This window comes from Aphanomyces astaci (assembly GCF_000520075.1).
Source record: "Aphanomyces astaci strain APO3 unplaced genomic scaffold supercont1.20, whole genome shotgun sequence".
In the NCBI taxonomy this organism is placed as follows: Eukaryota; Oomycota; class Saprolegniomycetes; order Saprolegniales; family Verrucalvaceae; genus Aphanomyces; species Aphanomyces astaci.
Window position 1 is genome coordinate 180,191 of NW_009798283.1, and position 18,306 is coordinate 198,496.

At 54.3% G+C, this 18,306-nt stretch overlaps 7 protein-coding genes and 2 non-coding genes across 10 annotated transcripts; 5 read left to right on the forward strand and 4 right to left on the reverse strand.

Annotated features, from left to right (window-relative positions):
• The first annotated feature begins 35 nt into the window (after positions 1-35).
• On the forward strand, positions 36-1,549 carry H257_08741 (TKL protein kinase). The gene is made up of 2 exons (XM_009834778.1): positions 36-746; positions 822-1,549. Exons 1-2 carry the CDS (start codon positions 109-111, stop codon positions 1,456-1,458), a joined length of 1,275 nt encoding a protein of 424 aa, XP_009833080.1. The 5' UTR covers positions 36-108; the 3' UTR covers positions 1,459-1,549.
• Positions 1,550-1,689: 140 nt separating this feature from the next.
• On the reverse strand, positions 1,690-4,406 carry H257_08742 (TKL protein kinase). The gene is made up of 3 exons (XM_009834779.1): positions 4,253-4,406; positions 2,442-4,199; positions 1,690-2,366 (listed from the first exon to the last, which is right to left on the reverse strand). Exons 1-3 carry the CDS (start codon positions 4,315-4,317, stop codon positions 1,730-1,732), a joined length of 2,460 nt encoding a protein of 819 aa, XP_009833081.1. The 5' UTR covers positions 4,318-4,406; the 3' UTR covers positions 1,690-1,729.
• Positions 4,407-5,104: 698 nt separating this feature from the next.
• On the forward strand, positions 5,105-6,009 carry H257_08743 (hypothetical protein; the record flags this gene model as incomplete). Its single annotated transcript, XM_009834780.1, has 4 exons — positions 5,105-5,158; positions 5,221-5,347; positions 5,403-5,537; positions 5,586-6,009. Coding segments are annotated over 4 exons (632 nt in total), but the record flags the coding sequence as incomplete, so codon positions are not given.
• Positions 6,010-6,269: 260 nt separating this feature from the next.
• Positions 6,270-11,268, reverse strand: H257_08744 (hypothetical protein). Its single transcript, XM_009834781.1, has 16 exons — positions 11,092-11,268; positions 10,965-11,050; positions 10,626-10,917; positions 10,103-10,550; positions 9,876-10,036; positions 9,681-9,782; positions 9,339-9,531; positions 9,056-9,276; positions 8,811-9,008; positions 8,616-8,744; positions 8,367-8,545; positions 8,201-8,315; positions 7,594-8,104; positions 7,092-7,255; positions 6,835-7,030; positions 6,270-6,780 (listed from the first exon to the last, which is right to left on the reverse strand). Exons 1-16 carry the CDS (start codon positions 11,218-11,220, stop codon positions 6,416-6,418), a joined length of 3,489 nt encoding a protein of 1,162 aa, XP_009833083.1. The 5' UTR covers positions 11,221-11,268; the 3' UTR covers positions 6,270-6,415.
• A 212-nt stretch (positions 11,269-11,480) lies between these two features.
• Positions 11,481-11,562, reverse strand: H257_08745. Its single transcript has one exon. It is a non-coding gene; the product is annotated as a tRNA-Leu (tRNA).
• A 223-nt stretch (positions 11,563-11,785) lies between these two features.
• On the forward strand, positions 11,786-13,692 carry H257_08746 (hypothetical protein). Its single transcript, XM_009834782.1, has 2 exons — positions 11,786-13,402; positions 13,455-13,692. The coding sequence occupies exons 1-2, from the start codon at positions 11,795-11,797 to the stop codon at positions 13,578-13,580; spliced, it is 1,734 nt and encodes a 577-aa protein (XP_009833084.1). The 5' UTR covers positions 11,786-11,794; the 3' UTR covers positions 13,581-13,692.
• Positions 13,693-13,958: 266 nt separating this feature from the next.
• On the forward strand, positions 13,959-15,241 carry H257_08747. Of its 2 annotated transcripts, XM_009834784.1 has the most exons (2): positions 13,959-14,676; positions 14,740-15,241. In XM_009834784.1, the coding sequence occupies exons 1-2, from the start codon at positions 14,004-14,006 to the stop codon at positions 15,069-15,071; spliced, it is 1,005 nt and encodes a 334-aa protein (XP_009833086.1). In that variant the 5' UTR covers positions 13,959-14,003; the 3' UTR covers positions 15,072-15,241. The 2 variants fall into 2 exon arrangements, with proteins under 2 accessions (XP_009833086.1, XP_009833085.1); XM_009834783.1 differs by having other exon boundaries at positions 13,959-15,241.
• Positions 15,242-15,251: 10 nt separating this feature from the next.
• On the reverse strand, positions 15,252-17,607 carry H257_08748 (hypothetical protein). The gene has a single exon (XM_009834785.1). It carries the CDS (start codon positions 17,571-17,573, stop codon positions 15,450-15,452), a length of 2,124 nt encoding a protein of 707 aa, XP_009833087.1. The 5' UTR covers positions 17,574-17,607; the 3' UTR covers positions 15,252-15,449.
• Positions 17,608-17,742: 135 nt separating this feature from the next.
• Positions 17,743-17,850, forward strand: H257_08749. Its single transcript has one exon. It is a non-coding gene; the product is annotated as a tRNA-Tyr (tRNA).
• The last annotated feature ends 456 nt before the right edge of the window (positions 17,851-18,306 follow it).

Consider the following 18,306-nt stretch of genomic DNA (forward strand, 5'->3'; position numbering starts at 1 on the left):
TTTTCGCTGCTGACGGTTCTGAGGCAACTGCCGGACCCAAATCCAAAGCGGACCACGGCGCCGTGGCCGCTTCACTCGAAAGTCAACTTGGAAGCTGTGCGTACCAAGATGCAGTTCATGCTGCTCACGTTTGTCCCATACGACCTCCAGGGGTTTCTCACCAGCGTCGTGGCCATCTGCAGCTACTTTCGCCTTCGAACGCGGTTCGACCTGGGCCTGAGTCTCAAAGCCATCAACCCGTCGTCGATCGAGTTTGACGAACCCCTCGCTATCCTCGGCCAAGGCGCGTTCGCTGTCGTGGTCAAGGCTACGTGGTTCCCGTCGCGGCAGCTCGAGTACGGCACTGTGCTCGGCTGCTTGTTCCCTATGACTGCCGCCAAGAGCTCGACCAGCACTGACAACCACCCTCGACGACGACCCATGTCTCCCCATGACAACACGAGTGTGCGCGTCGCAGTCAAAACGTTCAAGCTCGAACGCAACGGCGCCAACTCGACGCTGAATGGGATCCAGGAAGAAGCGTACTTGGCGTCCAAGCTCATCCACCCCAACATCATGGCCACGTACGGGTGCTACACGGTAGGCTCGACGCTCTACCTTGTGTGCGAATACCTCGGCGGCGGCACCCTCCAAGACGTGATCGACACGGCACAGCCATTGCCGTACGAACAAGTGCTGCTGTACGCGCTGCAAATTGCCTCTGGCATGGAGTTTCTCCACGGGTTGGCGGTGCCCGTGATCCATCGGTATATGTATGATGTCTCTCGTCCTACATGTACAGTACTGGCTAACACGTACACTATTTTTTTGACGGACTGTAGCGATCTGAAGCCCCTCAACTGCTGCTTTGACCAAACTCACTCGACGCTCAAGCTCGTGGACTTTGGGTTCTCGAGGCTGTTCCGGGCCGACCCGAAACAAGCCGCCAGCAACACGACGCCGCGCCCGACGACGTGCACTGACAGGGAAATGGAATCGCGCCGCACCAACCTACCGCTGTTTAGCAGCGCCACGTCCCGGTTTTCACGCGTTCCAGAGCAACTCGGGGACTCGGGGCACACGTGCCCGTCGTTGCTGCTCACGTCGCGCGTGGGGACGGTGTGTTGGGCGGCGCCCGAAGTGCTCTCAGAGGACGAACAGACGCGGTACAGCCTCAAGGTGGACGTGTACAGCTTCGGCATCATATGTTGGCAGCTGTACACTGGCAAGCAGCCCTTCAGCGACATCCCTGGCAGCGTCTTGGCCGTGGAGGAGGCGGTGCTGCAAGGCACGCGGCCCCGAATCCCCGACGACTGCCCCGTGCACTTTGCCAAGCTCATGCGGCGCGCGTGGCATGCCAATCCGGACCGCCGCCCGTCGTTCGTGGACGTCGTGCGCGTGCTCGCGGCCGAGCTCAACCAGTTCCACATGTTTGGCACTGTGCGCAGCGAACCCAAGAGTCCATGCGACTGGGACTAACTAGGCTTCTATTTAACGAGCTACTACTATTTATGTGTCGCATTCGAAGCAGGTGTCGATATTATTGTATGCTAAGGCTGTGCTTTTCATGTCCGACATCCATAACCCCAACTACAGTACACATCAGCGGGCCCTCTACCTTACTTTGGGCCCCCGATATATGACAGAGGTTTGGCAAGCCATATTCCATACTAGTAGGCATCTTGCAAACACCAGTCGAACATGACAACAAGACACATAAATAGTAGTAGCTCGTTAAATAGAAGCCTAGTTAGTCCCAGTCGCATGGACTCTTGGGTTCGCTGCGCACAGTGCCAAACATGTGGAACTGGTTGAGCTCGGCCGCGAGCACGCGCACGACGTCCACGAACGACGGGCGGCGGTCCGGATTGGCATGCCACGCGCGCCGCATGAGCTTGGCAAAGTGCACGGGGCAGTCGTCGGGGATTCGGGGCCGCGTGCCTTGCAGCACCGCCTCCTCCACGGCCAAGACGCTGCCAGGGATGTCGCTGAAGGGCTGCTTGCCAGTGTACAGCTGCCAACATATGATGCCGAAGCTGTACACGTCCACCTTGAGGCTGTACCGCGTCTGTTCGTCCTCTGAGAGCACTTCGGGCGCCGCCCAACACACCGTCCCCACGCGCGACGTGAGCAGCAACGACGGGCACGTGTGCCCCGAGTCCCCGAGTTGCTCTGGAACGCGTGAAAACCGGGACGTGGCGCTGCTAAACAGCGGTAGGTTGGTGCGGCGCGATTCCATTTCCCTGTCAGTGCACGTCGTCGGGCGCGGCGTCGTGTTGCTGGCGGCTTGTTTCGGGTCGGCCCGGAACAGCCTCGAGAACCCAAAGTCCACGAGCTTGAGCGTCGAGTGAGTTTGGTCAAAGCAGCAGTTGAGGGGCTTCAGATCGCTACAGTCCGTCAAAAAAATAGTGTACGTGTTAGCCAGTACTGTACATGTAGGACGAGAGACATCATACATATACCGATGGATCACGGGCACCGCCAACCCGTGGAGAAACTCCATGCCAGAGGCAATTTGCAGCGCGTACAGCAGCACTTGTTCGTACGGCAATGGCTGTGCCGTGTCGATCACGTCTTGGAGGGTGCCGCCGCCGAGGTATTCGCACACAAGGTAGAGCGTCGAGCCTACCGTGTAGCACCCGTACGTGGCCATGATGTTGGGGTGGATGAGCTTGGACGCCAAGTACGCTTCTTCCTGGATCCCATTCAGCGTCGAGTTGGCGCCGTTGCGTTCGAGCTTGAACGTTTTGACTGCGACGCGCACACTCGTGTTGTCATGGGGAGACATGGGTCGTCGTCGAGGGTGGTTGTCAGTGCTGGTCGAGCTCTTGGCGGCAGTCGTAGGGAACAAGCAGCCGAGCACAGTGCCGTACTCGAGCTGCCGCGACGGGAACCACGTAGCCTTGACCACGACAGCGAACGCGCCTTGGCCGAGGATAGCGAGGGGTTCGTCAAACTCGATCGACGACGGGTTGATGGCTTTGAGACTCAGGCCCAGGTCGAACCGCGTTCGAAGGCGAAAGTAGCTGCAGATGGCCACGACGCTGGTGAGAAACCCCTGGAGGTCGTATGGGACAAACGTGAGCAGCATGAACTGCACCTTGCGCTTGATCGCGTCGAGCGCCGCGCGGCTGGGGGGGGCAAACGCTGCCGCGGATCGTGTCTTGAGAGTCGGGTCGGGCAGTTGCCTCAGAACCGTCAGCAGCGAAAACGAAAACAACGAGATGCCCCACGTGACGACAAACACCAGGATCAAGTACGTCGCGACCGACTTGAACGTGCGGCGGGCGTTCGCCGGGTACAAGTCGTGAATGTTGGCGCGAATGCGAAAGTACAGCGCGGTGACAGTGCCTAGCCCGATAGCCGGCGCCACCATGTTGTTGAGAAGCTGGGTTTCCGCGCTCGTACATACCCACGGGTTGTACTGGCATGCCGTGGGCGAAGGCGGCTGTGGCGGCTCGGTGGCGAACGTGATGGCCACGGCCACCGCGCACGACAAGGCGACGATGCCGATGATCCACCGATTGATCTGCTTGTCGATGTGGCGGGTGTCACATAGCGCCTCGACGGGGGTCCCCACCGACTGCAGCAGCCGCCACGTAATGGCCACGGTAAACGCGATCTGACTCAGGTTGAACGTCGTACTGAGGATGCTGCTCGTGAGTCCGCAGTAGACTGTAGGCTTGCACACGGGTGTGTAGACAAACCTGGACGCCTTTGTGGTGGTGGTGACAGGAACGACGTGGTCGGACGAGAAGATGGACGCAACCGCCACGAGAAACTTGGACGTGAGCAGACCCAGCTGCGACAGAAGCAGCGGCAGCATGAGCGGCATCGCGTTGAACCGAAACGTTTCGTTCCATGTGTAGTACAACAGCACGCTCGTGACGCTCAGCAGCGATAGGATGCGGCACGTGTTGGGCAAGCTAAACACCATCGCATCCCATGTCGTCTTGTGGAATCCCGTCAGAATCGGCGGCGATGATGACGACACGTCGCGGTTTGGTGTGGGGGTGATCCCGTTGAACTCGGTGCTGACAATGTACCCGAGGAGAACGCTCGCAGCCACCGCCGCCGCAACCAACAGACACGCGACCAACATGCGCGTGGGCGTGTACATGCGGCAACACCGCGTTCTCCACGACTCGAGGCCCGTCGACAAGGGCTTTGTGGGCGATTGAAGAAACGAAAAGTCGCTGTCGCTGCTGCCTCCGCGGTCCCTATGGAGATGTTGAAATGTAATGGTGGACACAGCTACGTCATGCTCACGTACTTGCAGGCGGCACTCACGTCGAGTGCGTCGGGAGTAGAAGGCCTTGGTTGGTCGTCGATGTTCATGTGCGTCGCCCCTCGCGTTGAACGATGCGCTTGTCGACCAGGTCGGATGTTGCCTCCGCGCCAAATCCAGTTCCATCCACGAAATAAGCCCTAGACAGGCGGCTGTTTCTGAAAATCGAGCCAGCGACTGAAACATAATATTCGTTTTTCTCACATTATTTTGAATTTTTCGGCATTATTTTTCGCCGCCCGCCAAGATACGGTAGCGCCTGTCAATGCATGTATGTACCACCAACAAGAGCCCCCTCTGTCTTTCTCTCGTGATACCCTCAAGCCTTTAGCCTTTCTAGTGTCAGGTCGGAGATGTAGCGACGTCGGTCGAGCAGTCGTGGAATATTAATTGTTGGGGAGGTAGAAACAATATATTTGGTATTGGTAATTAATTCGATTTCAAAATGGACTGGGGCTGCCAAGCAAAATCGACGGAGTAATCGACGGACTGAAGTACCCAATGAATTGTTCGAATAAAAACCTTTCGACCAATCAAATTACAGGCGTATCCGGTGCATTTGCCAAGCTTCTCCATGTTGTATCGGACAGGACAGTGAGTATAGTTAGTTCAAGTAAAATGACCCTCGACGATTTCGTCGAATCTACCAAAAATACCAAATTTAGCTCAAAAGGGCAATATATCTCGAAACGCAAACTTATCTGCGAATAAATTGCAGAAAATGGCGAAACCAATTTTGGGCTAAATGGGTTTATCCCAACGAGACATTTTCTCAAAAACGCCAAATATCAGTTTTTGTAAATATTCATATCGTGTGCCGGATACATTACAATTACCGGATGAACTTGATTGCCAGAACCGCTCAAAGGATGCCGCGGCAGTTCGCTCTGGGTAAGTCGGTGGCAGCTCCATCACCCCTGGACGGCATGTGACCTAGACCTTGACGTGTGTAGATGCTTTTTGCTTGCGTCAATTCGACGACCCCAACTACAAAGGGACCCAACTGCATCATGACAAGGCTGCGTTTGAGGCCAAAATCAACCAGCTCTTTGACGACAACGAGGTCACCCTCGTCGACGGGTCTGTAATAGCTTTTCATCCATTGTTATCTGTTGACGGTGCTATATGCGTGTAGCTACGCTCCTTTTTGCAAGCACTTGTTCGTCCCCAACTTTGTCGGCGCGCGGCTGAGTTCGGCGGCCATCACCGCCGACAACGCCCACTTGTTGCAAAGCGATTACGTGTCGCGCGTGCCCGCAGAACTGCCTGTGTACGATACCCTTCTGCCTGATGCTTGCTCTCATTCCAGTGTCCGTAGCTTGGTACGATGGTTTCCCGTGTCGCAGGTCACTCCCGCGGTCGCGCAATACCTGGACGTGATTCTCTACAGTCGCGCGCAAATCGAAGCCGAGAACCGCGCGACGGGCCACGAGCCCGACGCCGCCAACGCCGACGTTCCATGGGGGATCATCTCCGTGAAAGCGCAAGACGTGCCGTATGAACTGCCCATGAACCCCATCACCATGATGCGGAATGCGCTGGGGAAGGACGAAGGCGGGTCGGGCGTGCCGTTGACGCGCGACGCGTACTTGGAAGCGGTGGCGTACTGGTCGAAAAATGCTGTCCTGCAGTGAGAATTTCGATTTGATACTACGTAGTAGTTAGTAGTCGATATATTGATTGAATCCTTGTCCGACTACTAGTACTTGAATCAACAACAAACGACGCCTAATTTACTGTGACATGGGTTCAAACGCGTAAGGTTATCACACTGCGATGCGTATTGTTCGGGGCAGCGTGCGGGGCTATATCAATAGTCGTCTTGTCCGCAGATTCCCATGCTGTCGAACCGGCACCTCTTCCTGCTCCATGTATATAGTACTTCCCGATGACACAATGCTTGTCTTTACTAGTACGACCATATGGATAGTGCTCAGGGTTGGATCGTTGCAGTGTCTCATACGCTGACTCGAGTGGCTCATTTGCCACGTCATCAATGGTACAGTACTATTCATAGGGTGTATGCCAACGACGGTCGAAATCTACACACTCTAGCGGTTCGACGATAAACGAGGCGCTATGGAAGGACAACAAACGACATTGGGGGGGGGGTGACCGATAATTCTGGCCAAATCATCGAGGTAGCGCTCACTGCTGCCACGCGTGGGCGAGCTTGAGGTGATAGCTCAGCACGGACTGCGTCGAGTCGCTGTCGGCTACATCAACTTGGTGTTGCTTGGCTAGTGCCATCTCGGCGAGTTCGTGGCGCAAGTCGAGGGGAGGCAGCACACACGTGGACGTTGTTGATCGTGACAGGAGGGGCGTCTTCCCTTTCGACGACCCCCCCTTGCGTGACTTTACTGCTGCTGCTGTTGCTGCTGGCTTGAGCAGCAACGTAGGCATGGACAACGACCTCTCCATGATGGTGTCCGCGGTGTGAATCGTTCGCTTCTTGCGCGTGTGCGTGGTCCTGGCCACTTGATTCAGTTTACCAATGTCATGCAGCACAACGTCTACCACATGGCAAAGTTAGGCGGCAGTGGGCAAACACACCAATAGCGCCGTACCCAACGACACATTCGAGTCTTCGTCATTGTCGGGCTGTTGAAGAGCCCGCCGCTCGTTCCGAGACACAAGTTGACCGAGGGTTTGAAATCGTGTGGCGGTGCGCGGGGTGACCATCGCATCGACGCTGTTGGGGCTCGTCGTTGTTGTCCGTGGCTGGCGTGAGGCGGGGGTCGCGGGAGTGGACAGTTTGGACGACTACAAACACACACAGTACCACTCAAATGACCAACACAACCATTAGTGGTTGTTCGATTACCATGTTGGGATAACTTTGAGGCCCTTGGTGGTTGGGGGGTTTAACGTCCAAGTTCTGCAGCAACGCCGTCACGCCTCGCACTTGCTGCAACACGGCGTTGGCCTGGACTTGTTGCTGTTGTAGCCGCAACGACCGGTCCACGGGGAGCCGCCACGGAGCATGCACTAGGAAGTTTGATATGTGCATTGGTTTCCTTCCGAACATGCCAAATGAGTATCAACACAAACACTTAGAGAACGATGTAGCAATAAGCCTTTGTACTAAACTTATACTAATAAGTGATTGATTCGATTGGAACGTCCCCCACAAACGCCCCAAATATTTTTTTTCTGATAGGGTAATCCAACTTCACTAAACAAGCTACAAATGTGATATTGTCATTCATTCATTGGATTCATTCATCATCATCATCCTGGTGTTCCCCGCAGGTGGTAGAGCCGCCATATATTTATTAGAGGTACATGGAACTTTCGTCGCCAGATAGACATTACGCCCCTTTTACCTGGCTGCCGCCGCGTTGCAAAGTAGTCTAGGGTACCTTGGTCGACCCCGTCGACACTCCACGCCTGGATTTTCCCCGTGGCGACGCATGTGAGCACCGAATACACGTCGAGGGTGACTGAGGCTTTGGCGAGTTTGGTGACACCGCCGCCGTCCACTTGCCACTGGACGTCGCTCGCCACAGGCGCTGGGGACGCGCTCGCGAGTTTGGCGGACCGCGCCGACTTGGCCATGGTGTCCCACGCCACGTCTGTGTGGGTATGTCGTCCAGACGTTGCTGACGAAGTTGTGGAAGCTACAGACGGCGTGCTGCAACGTGTGGCTGTGACGGGCTGGCGAGATGGCAGCGCTGTCACAAACGTTGCTTCGGTCGTGACACCATCGTCGTCACCGTCTGCATCGTTGGCGACGAGACCGCTGCCGACAATTGCATCGTACGGGAGCGTCCACCGCGTCACTTGGCCGGCTTCGTCGCCAGCGAATATCAGCACCCCGGGGGGTTCGTCAGTAGTCTACACCCGAAACAATAAAAACGGTGCAAGGATGAAGGGCATTTCGAAAATGTCAAACGAAGTGACGGGGGTACACGTGTAGGTAGAAATCCGTACAGCGAGGGGTAATGTCAGTAGACTGGTGATGGCAGGTGCGTGGGCGGCCAGAGACGGCGCAGGGATCATCGAAGGAGAAAGAGGCCACTGTGTGAGCTGGAAAAGACAACCTAGGCTACATCCTGCGTGAAAACTCAATCGACTTGGCACGCACAGCGCGACGTACCTGGAGGCCGGGGACGGTCGCACGCCCCACACAAACACTTCGCCCGTGCTCAGACCGGCCACAAGGCCCGGGTAACCGGGTAGGAACACCACGCAGCTGATTTCCGCCGTCGGGTCGGGCGCGACACACGTTTGCACCAACACTGACGAATCAAAATCCCACAACTGCACGTAACTCTCCTGTCGTCGTCGTACGCGTTTATCAGCAAAAACGACATGGGCATATATATATAACTGCCACATCATGTACCCCAATGGAACAGGAAGACACAGTCGCAATGAGGCGCAGTGAGTCGCTGGAGACGCTTGTAAGTACGTCGATGTCTGGAGAGTGCGACGACGAAGTTGGGGCGACGCTGCTTGATGCTACGATCGCCATCTATTCAATGAGCACATATTTGGAACCAAACCCAGCAAATACTGACCAACGAAGCAACAGACGCACCGTGTGCCGGCGTTGTCGGGGGGGAAGCAGCGCTACGGCGGGGGACAGTCGGAGGGATCGAAGGAGCACGGACAAGGGCGCCCCCGCAAATGGCACGTAGTACCCGTGGGCGTTGTTTTCGTCGCAAATGTGAATGGTGGCGTCGATAGCAGTCGAGACGACGCACTTTGAACTGGCCACGTACGACAGCGACGAAATCTACTCGTAAAATGACACCAAACACGTCTTGCAAAGTGCTGTCGAACCGCTTGGGCATGGGGGTCGAGCTCCTTCATGAGGTTGCCGTTGACGAGGTTCACCACGAGCACTTGGCCAGCGTCGTCCCCGACGATGAGCTTGCGCTCTCGGTCGTCCAGGCACACGGCTGTGACGCTGTGTGTGGCGGGTTTGCCGTTGTAGATCACGTGCAATTCGTATGTTTTGCGCATGTCACCCGAGGCCATGTCCCACAAGATCAGGCGGTGGTCTACACGTGTGGTGTGTGACGTAATTGCACACGACGTGCGACGCGGTGATGGATTCCTTTACATGTGGCCGCAAGGATCACGTTGAACGTGGCGTTAAAATCGACAAACAAAAACTCTTCGCGCTCGCGGACAAGCGCGCAATCGTGGAACTCGACCGACTTGCCCGCGCACATCAGCAGAGCATCGGCTTGGGGGGATGTGGGCCACACCACTTGACACCGCAACGTGCTGATGTGCTGCGACGTGTGGAACGTCTAGTCATATTCGACATGTATTTGTGTTTTGGCAGTGTTTTGTACAAGAACAACATGGCCATGTCATTCGACGGATGGATGGATGGATGGATGGGGTATATGTATTGCCAACAAGAGTGTTTATGCGATACAGGGAACCAACCACGTACCTGCAAGCAATCCCACGTCGAGACACTCCACACTCGCATCATGCCACCTTCGTCCCCCGACACCAAATGGCTTTCCGAGTCCACGGTCGTGACTGCACATAGCTATAATAATACCAAGCAGTTCAAACTGTTTTGTGTTTGCTTGATATGAATCATGAATTTTAAACCATTCAACAAAGTGCTGCTACTACGTACTGCTGCGTGGTGGCCACTCAACGCCCGGTCCAAGAGAACTCTGGCGTTTTCGTCATCGAAATGCCACACCAGCACCTCCATCGTCGACTCTTCAGCAAATGAGTAGTGCCCCATGCTTGCGAGGTACCCAAATTTGACCGAGTACGTCAGCCCTTTGACCCCTAACTCAACAAAACCCATACATAAATCCACGTCATCGATTGTACGAAACAAAGTGATGCCTCCACCTTTTTCATGCGCATCTACAACGATGTTGTGGGATGGGTGCTGACTCTCCTTCGCCATATCGTGCACTGTGATCGTTCCATCCATCGACCCAATGGCCACGGCGGTCCGCGTCGACCGCTTGACGACACACAGCGCAGTCACGTGCTTGACGCCAACGTCTAGGGGCACGCGCTCCAGCGTGGCAATGTCCAACGCCGTCACAAACGTAAACTGGTGCTGCTGCGGCTTCTTGGCCGTGGTTTTGTACGTGGACTGCGTCGTGGCGGCCAAAAGAAGTTGGTGCGACGGCACCCACGTTAGCACTTCTTGCGGCACGGCCATATCCACTCGCTGCAACGGAATCGGGTTGTACAAGCGAGTGACGTCCCATACTGTGATGCACCCCGTGGTCAAGTACGACGAAATCGCCAGACTCGATCGCGTCGCAATGTCTTCAATGTAAAGCACCTACGCAACGAGAAAAAATCTGGAGTTCAAAGGGGAAAACTGAGGGGATATTAGTGGGAAGATTAAACAACGAACTTTATGCGCTTGGTATGCCGTGTGCAGTCGAATCGTCGACGCAAACCGAGGCTCCACGTCTCGATCGTGGCCAAACAAGTAAATGTGCACCACATCCGACGCGTGCTCGTAGTAGGCCAACGCCTGGCGACCAGCTAAGATGGTAACTTGTTGGATGTACGTGCGGTCGGCCGCCATCGGTTGAATTGAGTTCGCAGCCTCCCCTTTGAACACCAGGGGGCTGTACAGTTTGATGGTGGCTTGCGCTACGATGGCTTCTTCGGCCTTGGCAATACCCGCATCCACAATGTACCTACAAGTCCGTTGGAGGTGGAGTGAGTCGTCTCAATCGGGACGCACCCTGCAAACTCGTCCCATTCCAGCGACCCGTCGCCGTTGACGTCGATGGTCTCGTACAGTTCGATCACGGATATGACAAACTCGAGCTACAACGACACTCAACCAACGAATCAACCACGAATCATACTTCGTTGTGGATGTGGTCGTGCAGACACTTCATCATGATAAACACAAACTCGTCGACACTCAGTGGTCGCACAAACTTGTTCTTGAGACGTTTGACGTCGTCGGTGCTCAGCACCATCATTATGTCCATGGCGCTTCACGATTCCGCGGCCAGCGTTTCAAGTTAAGGACATGAAACGTCTGACTTTGAAATCGCGGCATGCCGTTACTTCATTACAGTCTGCTAATGCCTCATTCACAGGTGTACGAGGAATGCCTGCGAATTCGACATTGAACGGATAAACCACACCGAGTTTCTTTTGTCCTAGAGTACCACAAGTATGGGAGCGATCATGTCGATTCGCCACGTCATGCACGTGATTGATGTCCAATAAGTGGGATAAAAACTGATGTCAGCAGTGGGATTTGAACCCACGAGTGCGAACACAGTAGAACTTGAGTCTAACCCCTTGGACCGCTCGGGCACACTGACTTTCCCCGCTCTGCTCAATCCCTCAAAATTGTAGTCCACTCTAGCTCCAAGAGGCCAGGAGTATTGGTAGTAAAATATCAATATATTCCCTTTGACAACGGGCACACTGACTTGTTTTTCTCACTAGAATTTAATACTAGGTATTTATAATTAATACAAAGATGGGGTTTGTAAGAAAAATGACACTACAGTATGGCTGGCATCTTGACTCCTGCTGAAGTGATGCAGTGTGATGCTTTGTTCGAATTTTAGTGAAACGTCGCGAAAGTCCAACTTGTGGTGGCACCAAACTACAATGTGGTGGCTTGCACTGTCGTCATCATTCGTGGCTGTTGTAGCATCCACACGCCCAATTCCCAACCATACTGTTCCCCTTCTTCACTCTATCCTGGATGCTGAAATACACGTGGTGGAGTCACTTTTGGGGTTATATAACCAGCAAGCGCGGACGTTGGCATTATCCATACCGGTAGCACAACCGACAAGTCAGCCAGCCAACCTCAAAGCTCCACCGACTGCTGGATTGAAAACGTGGCAGCATCTGGAACCCCCCTCAGCTGAGCCCCATCACGGCTTGGACACCGTGTTGGTGGACAAGGCATCCCACTTGTTTGCCCCTGACGTCACGGCGCTCCAGCTGCTCTCGTGGCGTGTTCACACAGCCGGACGTCGACGAAAACTGGTCGACACCGACGTCGAAACCGTCGACTACTTGGCCGTGGCTCGAACAAGTGGGCTGTTGGAGCTGCGCAACCCTCGGACATTTGAGTTGTTGTGGCAACTCCACACTCGTATCAAGTGTATCACATCCATCCATCAACTGGCTGGGACTCGAAGTGCGTTGGCACTGGTCTCTTCCCACGGGGACGTCACTGTGTTCACCGTGCGGGTGCTTGAGAACGGTCGGCTTCGCATCGGGGAGCCTCAGCGAGACCGAACCAGCGATCGCCCAGTATGTTTAGTCGAGGCCGTTGATGTCCCTCCAAAAGTCTTCAAGTGGGGGGAACCTCAGCCCAAACTCACGAGCAGTCCACCTCCCGTGGGCCTGCACGTCGACATGTCCCGTCTATTTCAAACCCCTCGGGGTCCTGAATTCGTCGGGGCCAAGGTGTTGCTCGTGCAAGTGAGCTACGACATTTACGTTGTTGTGGCAACTACCCAAGGCGACTTGCTTATCTACACCCATGGTGGCATTTGTGTGCATCATGTTGCCCTGCACCGCCCCTTGGCTGCCCTAGTCGCCCTCCTCGGAGGAAGCATCGCCTTCACACTTGGCACCGACGTTGGCATCCTGAACGTACCGCAATGGGGCCATCCCATTCAACTCTGCACTGGGTCAACAAACGCCCTGATCAGCTTGGAGCGGGATGTCCACCGTCCGTCGATTTTGTACGCCGGCACGTCGGCGGGGACAGTGCTTGTGTTGCGATTGCATCGATCGTTTTCTCAGCGGCAACCTAGGGCGGCGTGCTCCATTCAGCAGCAACTCGTGCCCCAGGACCAACCAACTTTAACGGGTTGGGGGGAGGTCACGTCACGAGCAACTCACGTTCAGCTGGCATCCCTCAAACGTCTCGTGTTTGTGGTGGCGAATCGCACGTTTGCCGGCTACCAACTTGTGGACACCAACGTGGCCAGACGACTTTTCGCCACAGATTGGAACGACCGACACAACACGACGCACACCAAATTGCTTGTGACCAGGGACAAGACCCATGATGCATTGGTGGTGCTGTCGTCGCGCTTTGCGAACGGCTCCACGTTGGTGGTGGTGCACGAAAACTTGATGGTCCAGGACGCCCCCCATTACGATGTGTCGTGGGTTCGCGCGCCGTTAATGGTACTTGCTTGTCATAGTCTGTGATTAATGGTTTTGCTATGATTTTATGTAGGTGGTATGTGCCGGCGGATTCATCGTGTGGCAGAAATACCGCAAGAAAATGCGACCGAACAGCGTCGATCAAGACGAAATCCTTCAAATTGCACGCCAACTCCAGCGTCAGACACAGTACAACTAATAATTAATCTACTGAAGTAGAATAAGTTACTGTAGTACTAGTAGTCTGGAGTAACTTGCTATTATAGACATACAACGCTGGAAAAATGTAAAAAAGAACGTGATCAAATTCCTCACAAGCTCACAAGCGCAAATCACAGCAACCATCTTGATGAAAACCAAAACTATTACTACGTAGTACTAGTATAGTACAAGTTCTATTAATTGTACACAATGTCGTGTTGCGACGTGGTAATGACATACACTCGGAAACGATCGTCGAATGATGGTATATCCTGATTTGGCAGCGTCTGATTGGTGGATTGTCAACCGACACATCACCAGCCAATGAGATCTCGCCACCTTGATTTGCAATTGGACAATAATTTCGACAGGTAAGGTCGTCCACACCTCATGAGAGAGGTTCAGCATTCTGCCATTCGCCATGTCCTTCAACATTTCCACACTGCTCCATCGAGCTCAAGCTGTTTCGAATGATGCCTTTCATCGTTTTCACACCAAGGTATTGGCTTCGACGGCCAGCACAGCAGCCACAACCCCAATATCCTCCACGTTCTGGCGTGGCTCTTCAGCATTGAGCAAGAAAGTTGCCTCATCGAACGATGCTCACCGCACGGCCACAACCAAGACGGCCTTCTTCATGACCCAAGGACTATCGGAGGAGTTGGTGCTGACAATTGCAGGCTTCTTGGACGCTGCGTCGCTCTGTCGATTGCAACAAACCAGCCGCCAGTGGCGCCACCACATCGTCGTGCACGCTTCGACGCTGTGGCAAGGTTTGGCCTTCAAGGAACTTGGAATCAATCCACCCATGCTAGCCAATGATGTATTGGGCTACCTCGGGACGTACCAGACCGCCGTCGAGGGGGAACTGCGTCACATGAACGAAGTGAAGGCCCCGTATGCAGCCCTGGAGCAATTCTGTCTAGCCGAGCCAGCTGACCACGGCATCATTGGCATGTTCTGCGACGTGTGCTACTTCGACGACGTTTGCATTGGACAAGCTATTGCCAAACAGCGCTTCGGGGCGATGGCCATGGTGGTGGTTCAACAGCCGAGGCACGTCCAACGCTTCCGCAGTGCTTCACATTATGTCGGTCCGATCAACTTTGTTCCGTTAGAGAACCCTCACTGGCCATCCATTGACCTTCCCAAGGTAGATCCCAAGACGCCTGGGTTTCGAGGGTATGCGTACAACCTCGTACACATGATCCCTGGTTACGACCACCTCAAACCCACCGTCGTGCGCGCCATCCTGAAAAACATCATGGTGTTCGACTCGGCAGAGCATGCCGCCGCGTATTTTACCATGTCGCAGACTCTGGCGCCTTTCGTGACATTGGACAATGCACAACCGGCCTATGAATTGGGCTTTGCGTCGCCATTACGTGGCAGTCTGAGCGCACTTTCGATGGATCAAAAAGTGCACACATTGACACGATGGCGAGACAACACGCGCCATGCCATGGCTTATATCCAGTACGGCCGCTAACCGAGTTTACCAGCAATACAGTGGTACTACATAGTAATTTTTTATTTTAATGAACGAGATATGGTGATGATGAGATTGACGGGCACTCTGTGGATTGCGTTGTTGCATTACTATAACGTAGTGACTGAAATGACCTTTGACATTTTGCATTTGCTGCGACTTGGTATCGCACGTACAGCTATTATACGTATAGTATGCTGGAATTGCCTTTATAGTTAATTCCTTGAGGGTACAGACTGAGTAGTGTACATATCTGGTGCAGCTTAATCCCTGAACAGCCAAGCTAACAACGTTATGTACATCATGTTGCCTCGACTCCACTTACTTCAAAGTAGCATGCACAACTTTGGTTTTCTATTGTTAACTTGATATTTCTACCTATCCCCGTCCCCGGCCTCGTCCGCCGCCGCCCCCCCCGCGACCCCCTCGACCTCCGCGACCGCCTCGTCCTCCTGCGGACGGTCTCCGGTGCTCGGCTTTGAACTTGAGATCTTGGACCCCTCGCTTCTTGCGCGCATGGTCCGCCTCTGCCGGGCCTCGCGACGCGCGCTTGCCGTGGCTGTGGGTGGGCATGTAGCTCATCTCGCGCACCATGCCGCCGGAGGACGTGCCGTGATCGTCGACTTTTTTCATCACACTTCGCTCCCGGCCCTTGACGCGCTCCAGTTTGACACGGTCGGCCAGCGGCAGTTTGCTCAGCTGCCGGCGTTCGCGCTGCGCGGCGCGGTCCGCGGCCGAGCCAAATCCAACCACGTTCTTGATGGCTTCGCCCTTGGCCAGTTCGAAAAACTTGGGCGCTTTCACCAGCTTTTTCACTGGCGTCTTCTTATCATCGTCACTGCCGTCGTCATCATCCGAAGACGACACGTCACTGGGCTTGCCTTCCTTTTCGTTGTCATCGCGGACCAAATCAAATCGGTCTTCGTCCACAGCATCATCGTTGTCACTATCGACATCATCGGAGCGCTTCTTCTTGGTGTATTGCGCGTTCGGATGCATGGACCGGTACGTGTCACTCTCTTCGTCGACGTGGAAATCACTCGACATAAACATTTTGGCAAACCGGTCGTCGCCCAGGGGGTTGGTCGTGCTGACGTCTTCGTGTTCTTTGGCGGATGTCTTTTTAGCTTGCTGAGCCAGCAATTGTTCGGCATACGCCTTGTTAACTTTGGGCAATCGGCGCTGGATAGTGATGCGGTTGGCTTGCTTGGCCTCGAGCTTTTGCTTGATCTTGTCCTTGCGGTACGTGTCGTACGCGAGGGGGGCTGCCACCGCATGCACTTTACCGTACAGTCTAGCATCCATGAAGAACCCATGCATGTACGCTTTCAACAAGGGCGTGCCCATGAGATGTTCGAGTCCGAGTTGCTGCAATTCCACGCGCGTGATAAACTTGTAGTCGTCGTAGACGGTGGTCGTCGCTTCTTCTTCGAGTTCTTCCGTCAAGTTGTCCAGGAACGAGCACCATTTCGGAGCAATGCCCAGTTCTGGAATATAGTACGACATGACGCGCTCCTGCTCGCCGGCCACCATGAGCACGCCCGACATGCCGTTGCTCCCAGGGACGACGCACACGTCGCGAATGTCGGCCGACGTTTCCACGTTCGTAAACAACGCCCCCGAGTGTTTGTCCCATACCTTGATGCACTTGGCATCCGACGACAGGATTTGCTTGGACGGGCCTTCGTGGAACGTCAGGTCCACGATTGGCAGGCCATATTGATGTGTTTTGGTCAACAAGGGCGTGGACGACCGCAAGTCGTACAGCTTGACTTCGCCGGTTTGGGTACCCACGCCAAAGGTCAATCCGTCGACATCGAAAGCGAGGGCGGTGACGCCAGTCGAAGCCGCCGCCAGGGACCCCGCGCGGGTGTGGCTGCGGGTGTCCCACATCTCCACGACACCATTGTCCCCACCAGCACCGAGGAGTTGATGCAGGGGGTTCAGCCGCACGACGTTGACGGCAGGCATGTCGGTCTGTAGGCCAGCCAAGTACTGGCCTTGGTCGAGGTTGAGGCGGTAGATTTCAGAGTCCGACGCGCCAATGTACAAGTCGCAGTCGCCGCGGTGGTAGACCATATCCCGTCCCGCTTTGGGGATGCGCACGGACGTGTGGGTACCGTACGGAGCGTGGAACGCAATCGATCGATCCAATTGCAGCAGCGCGAGCTTGCCAAAGTCCTCCGACAGGCAGATGAGCCGCACCACCTCGCTGTCCAGCCGCCGTTCAAACTTCAAACTCAAGTCACGGACGTCGTACACCTTGATCGATGGTGGGTACGTGCCCGCGGCAATCACGTAGTGACCGTCAGGCGACATGGTCACGCGTTGCGACGACACGGGGAAGTGAAAGTCCTGCAGCAACTCCAGTCGACGCTGGTAGTCTTCGTCCCGGGATAGAGCTCTGCGGGTCTTTTGAGCGATCCATTGGGGCAATGTCTTCCCAGCGCTCAAGTTGTAGATCTTGACGCCATTCAACGACTGCGCCGCCAGCCCCGACATGCTCCACCAATGACGCGGTTATGCCAACAACAATTGAAGTTGAGGATACCGCAATTGGAACGAAATCATTGGTGCCGAGCCTTGGTGCTGTGATTGGTGGAAGCGAGCCAATCACAACCACCCAAAGACATTTGGAGTAAACTTTATATGTACTACAACGAAATGTAATCCGAGCATAGCTCAGTTGGTAGAGCGTTTGACTGTAGTGGAAAAGTGTACTGATTTCAGTATACTGTTGGAAATCAAATGGCCACCGGTTCGATTCCGGTTGCTCGGATCAACTTTTTTAAGTTTTTTTCATGGGAATGAGGTCGCATTTTAATAGTGTTTTACACGCTAAGCTTACCCTAACAAGCAGAGGCCGTGTGAATTCATTTAACCTTTTAAATGCAACTATTATTGTCGATTTGATATACAAATTTGGGGAGGGGGTGCAATCGAATCGCGCCGACCAAACCGATCCACAATCGATCTGATTGGTTGTTGAATTTCATTGAGAAGGTTTTGATTGGCTAATAATTTTGAGCTCATCTGAAATAGCCAATCAAATCGATTTAAATTCCAACGAGAAACCCCACGCCACAACACAATGAAATTTCACTGGAAAGCACAACAATACGTCCCCGAACTACAGTTCCGTCGTCTCCAAATTGACGCCAAAACCACGCCAAATTAAAACGAGGCCTTGTGAATTCCTTTACCTTTTAAATGCAACTATATATATATATATATA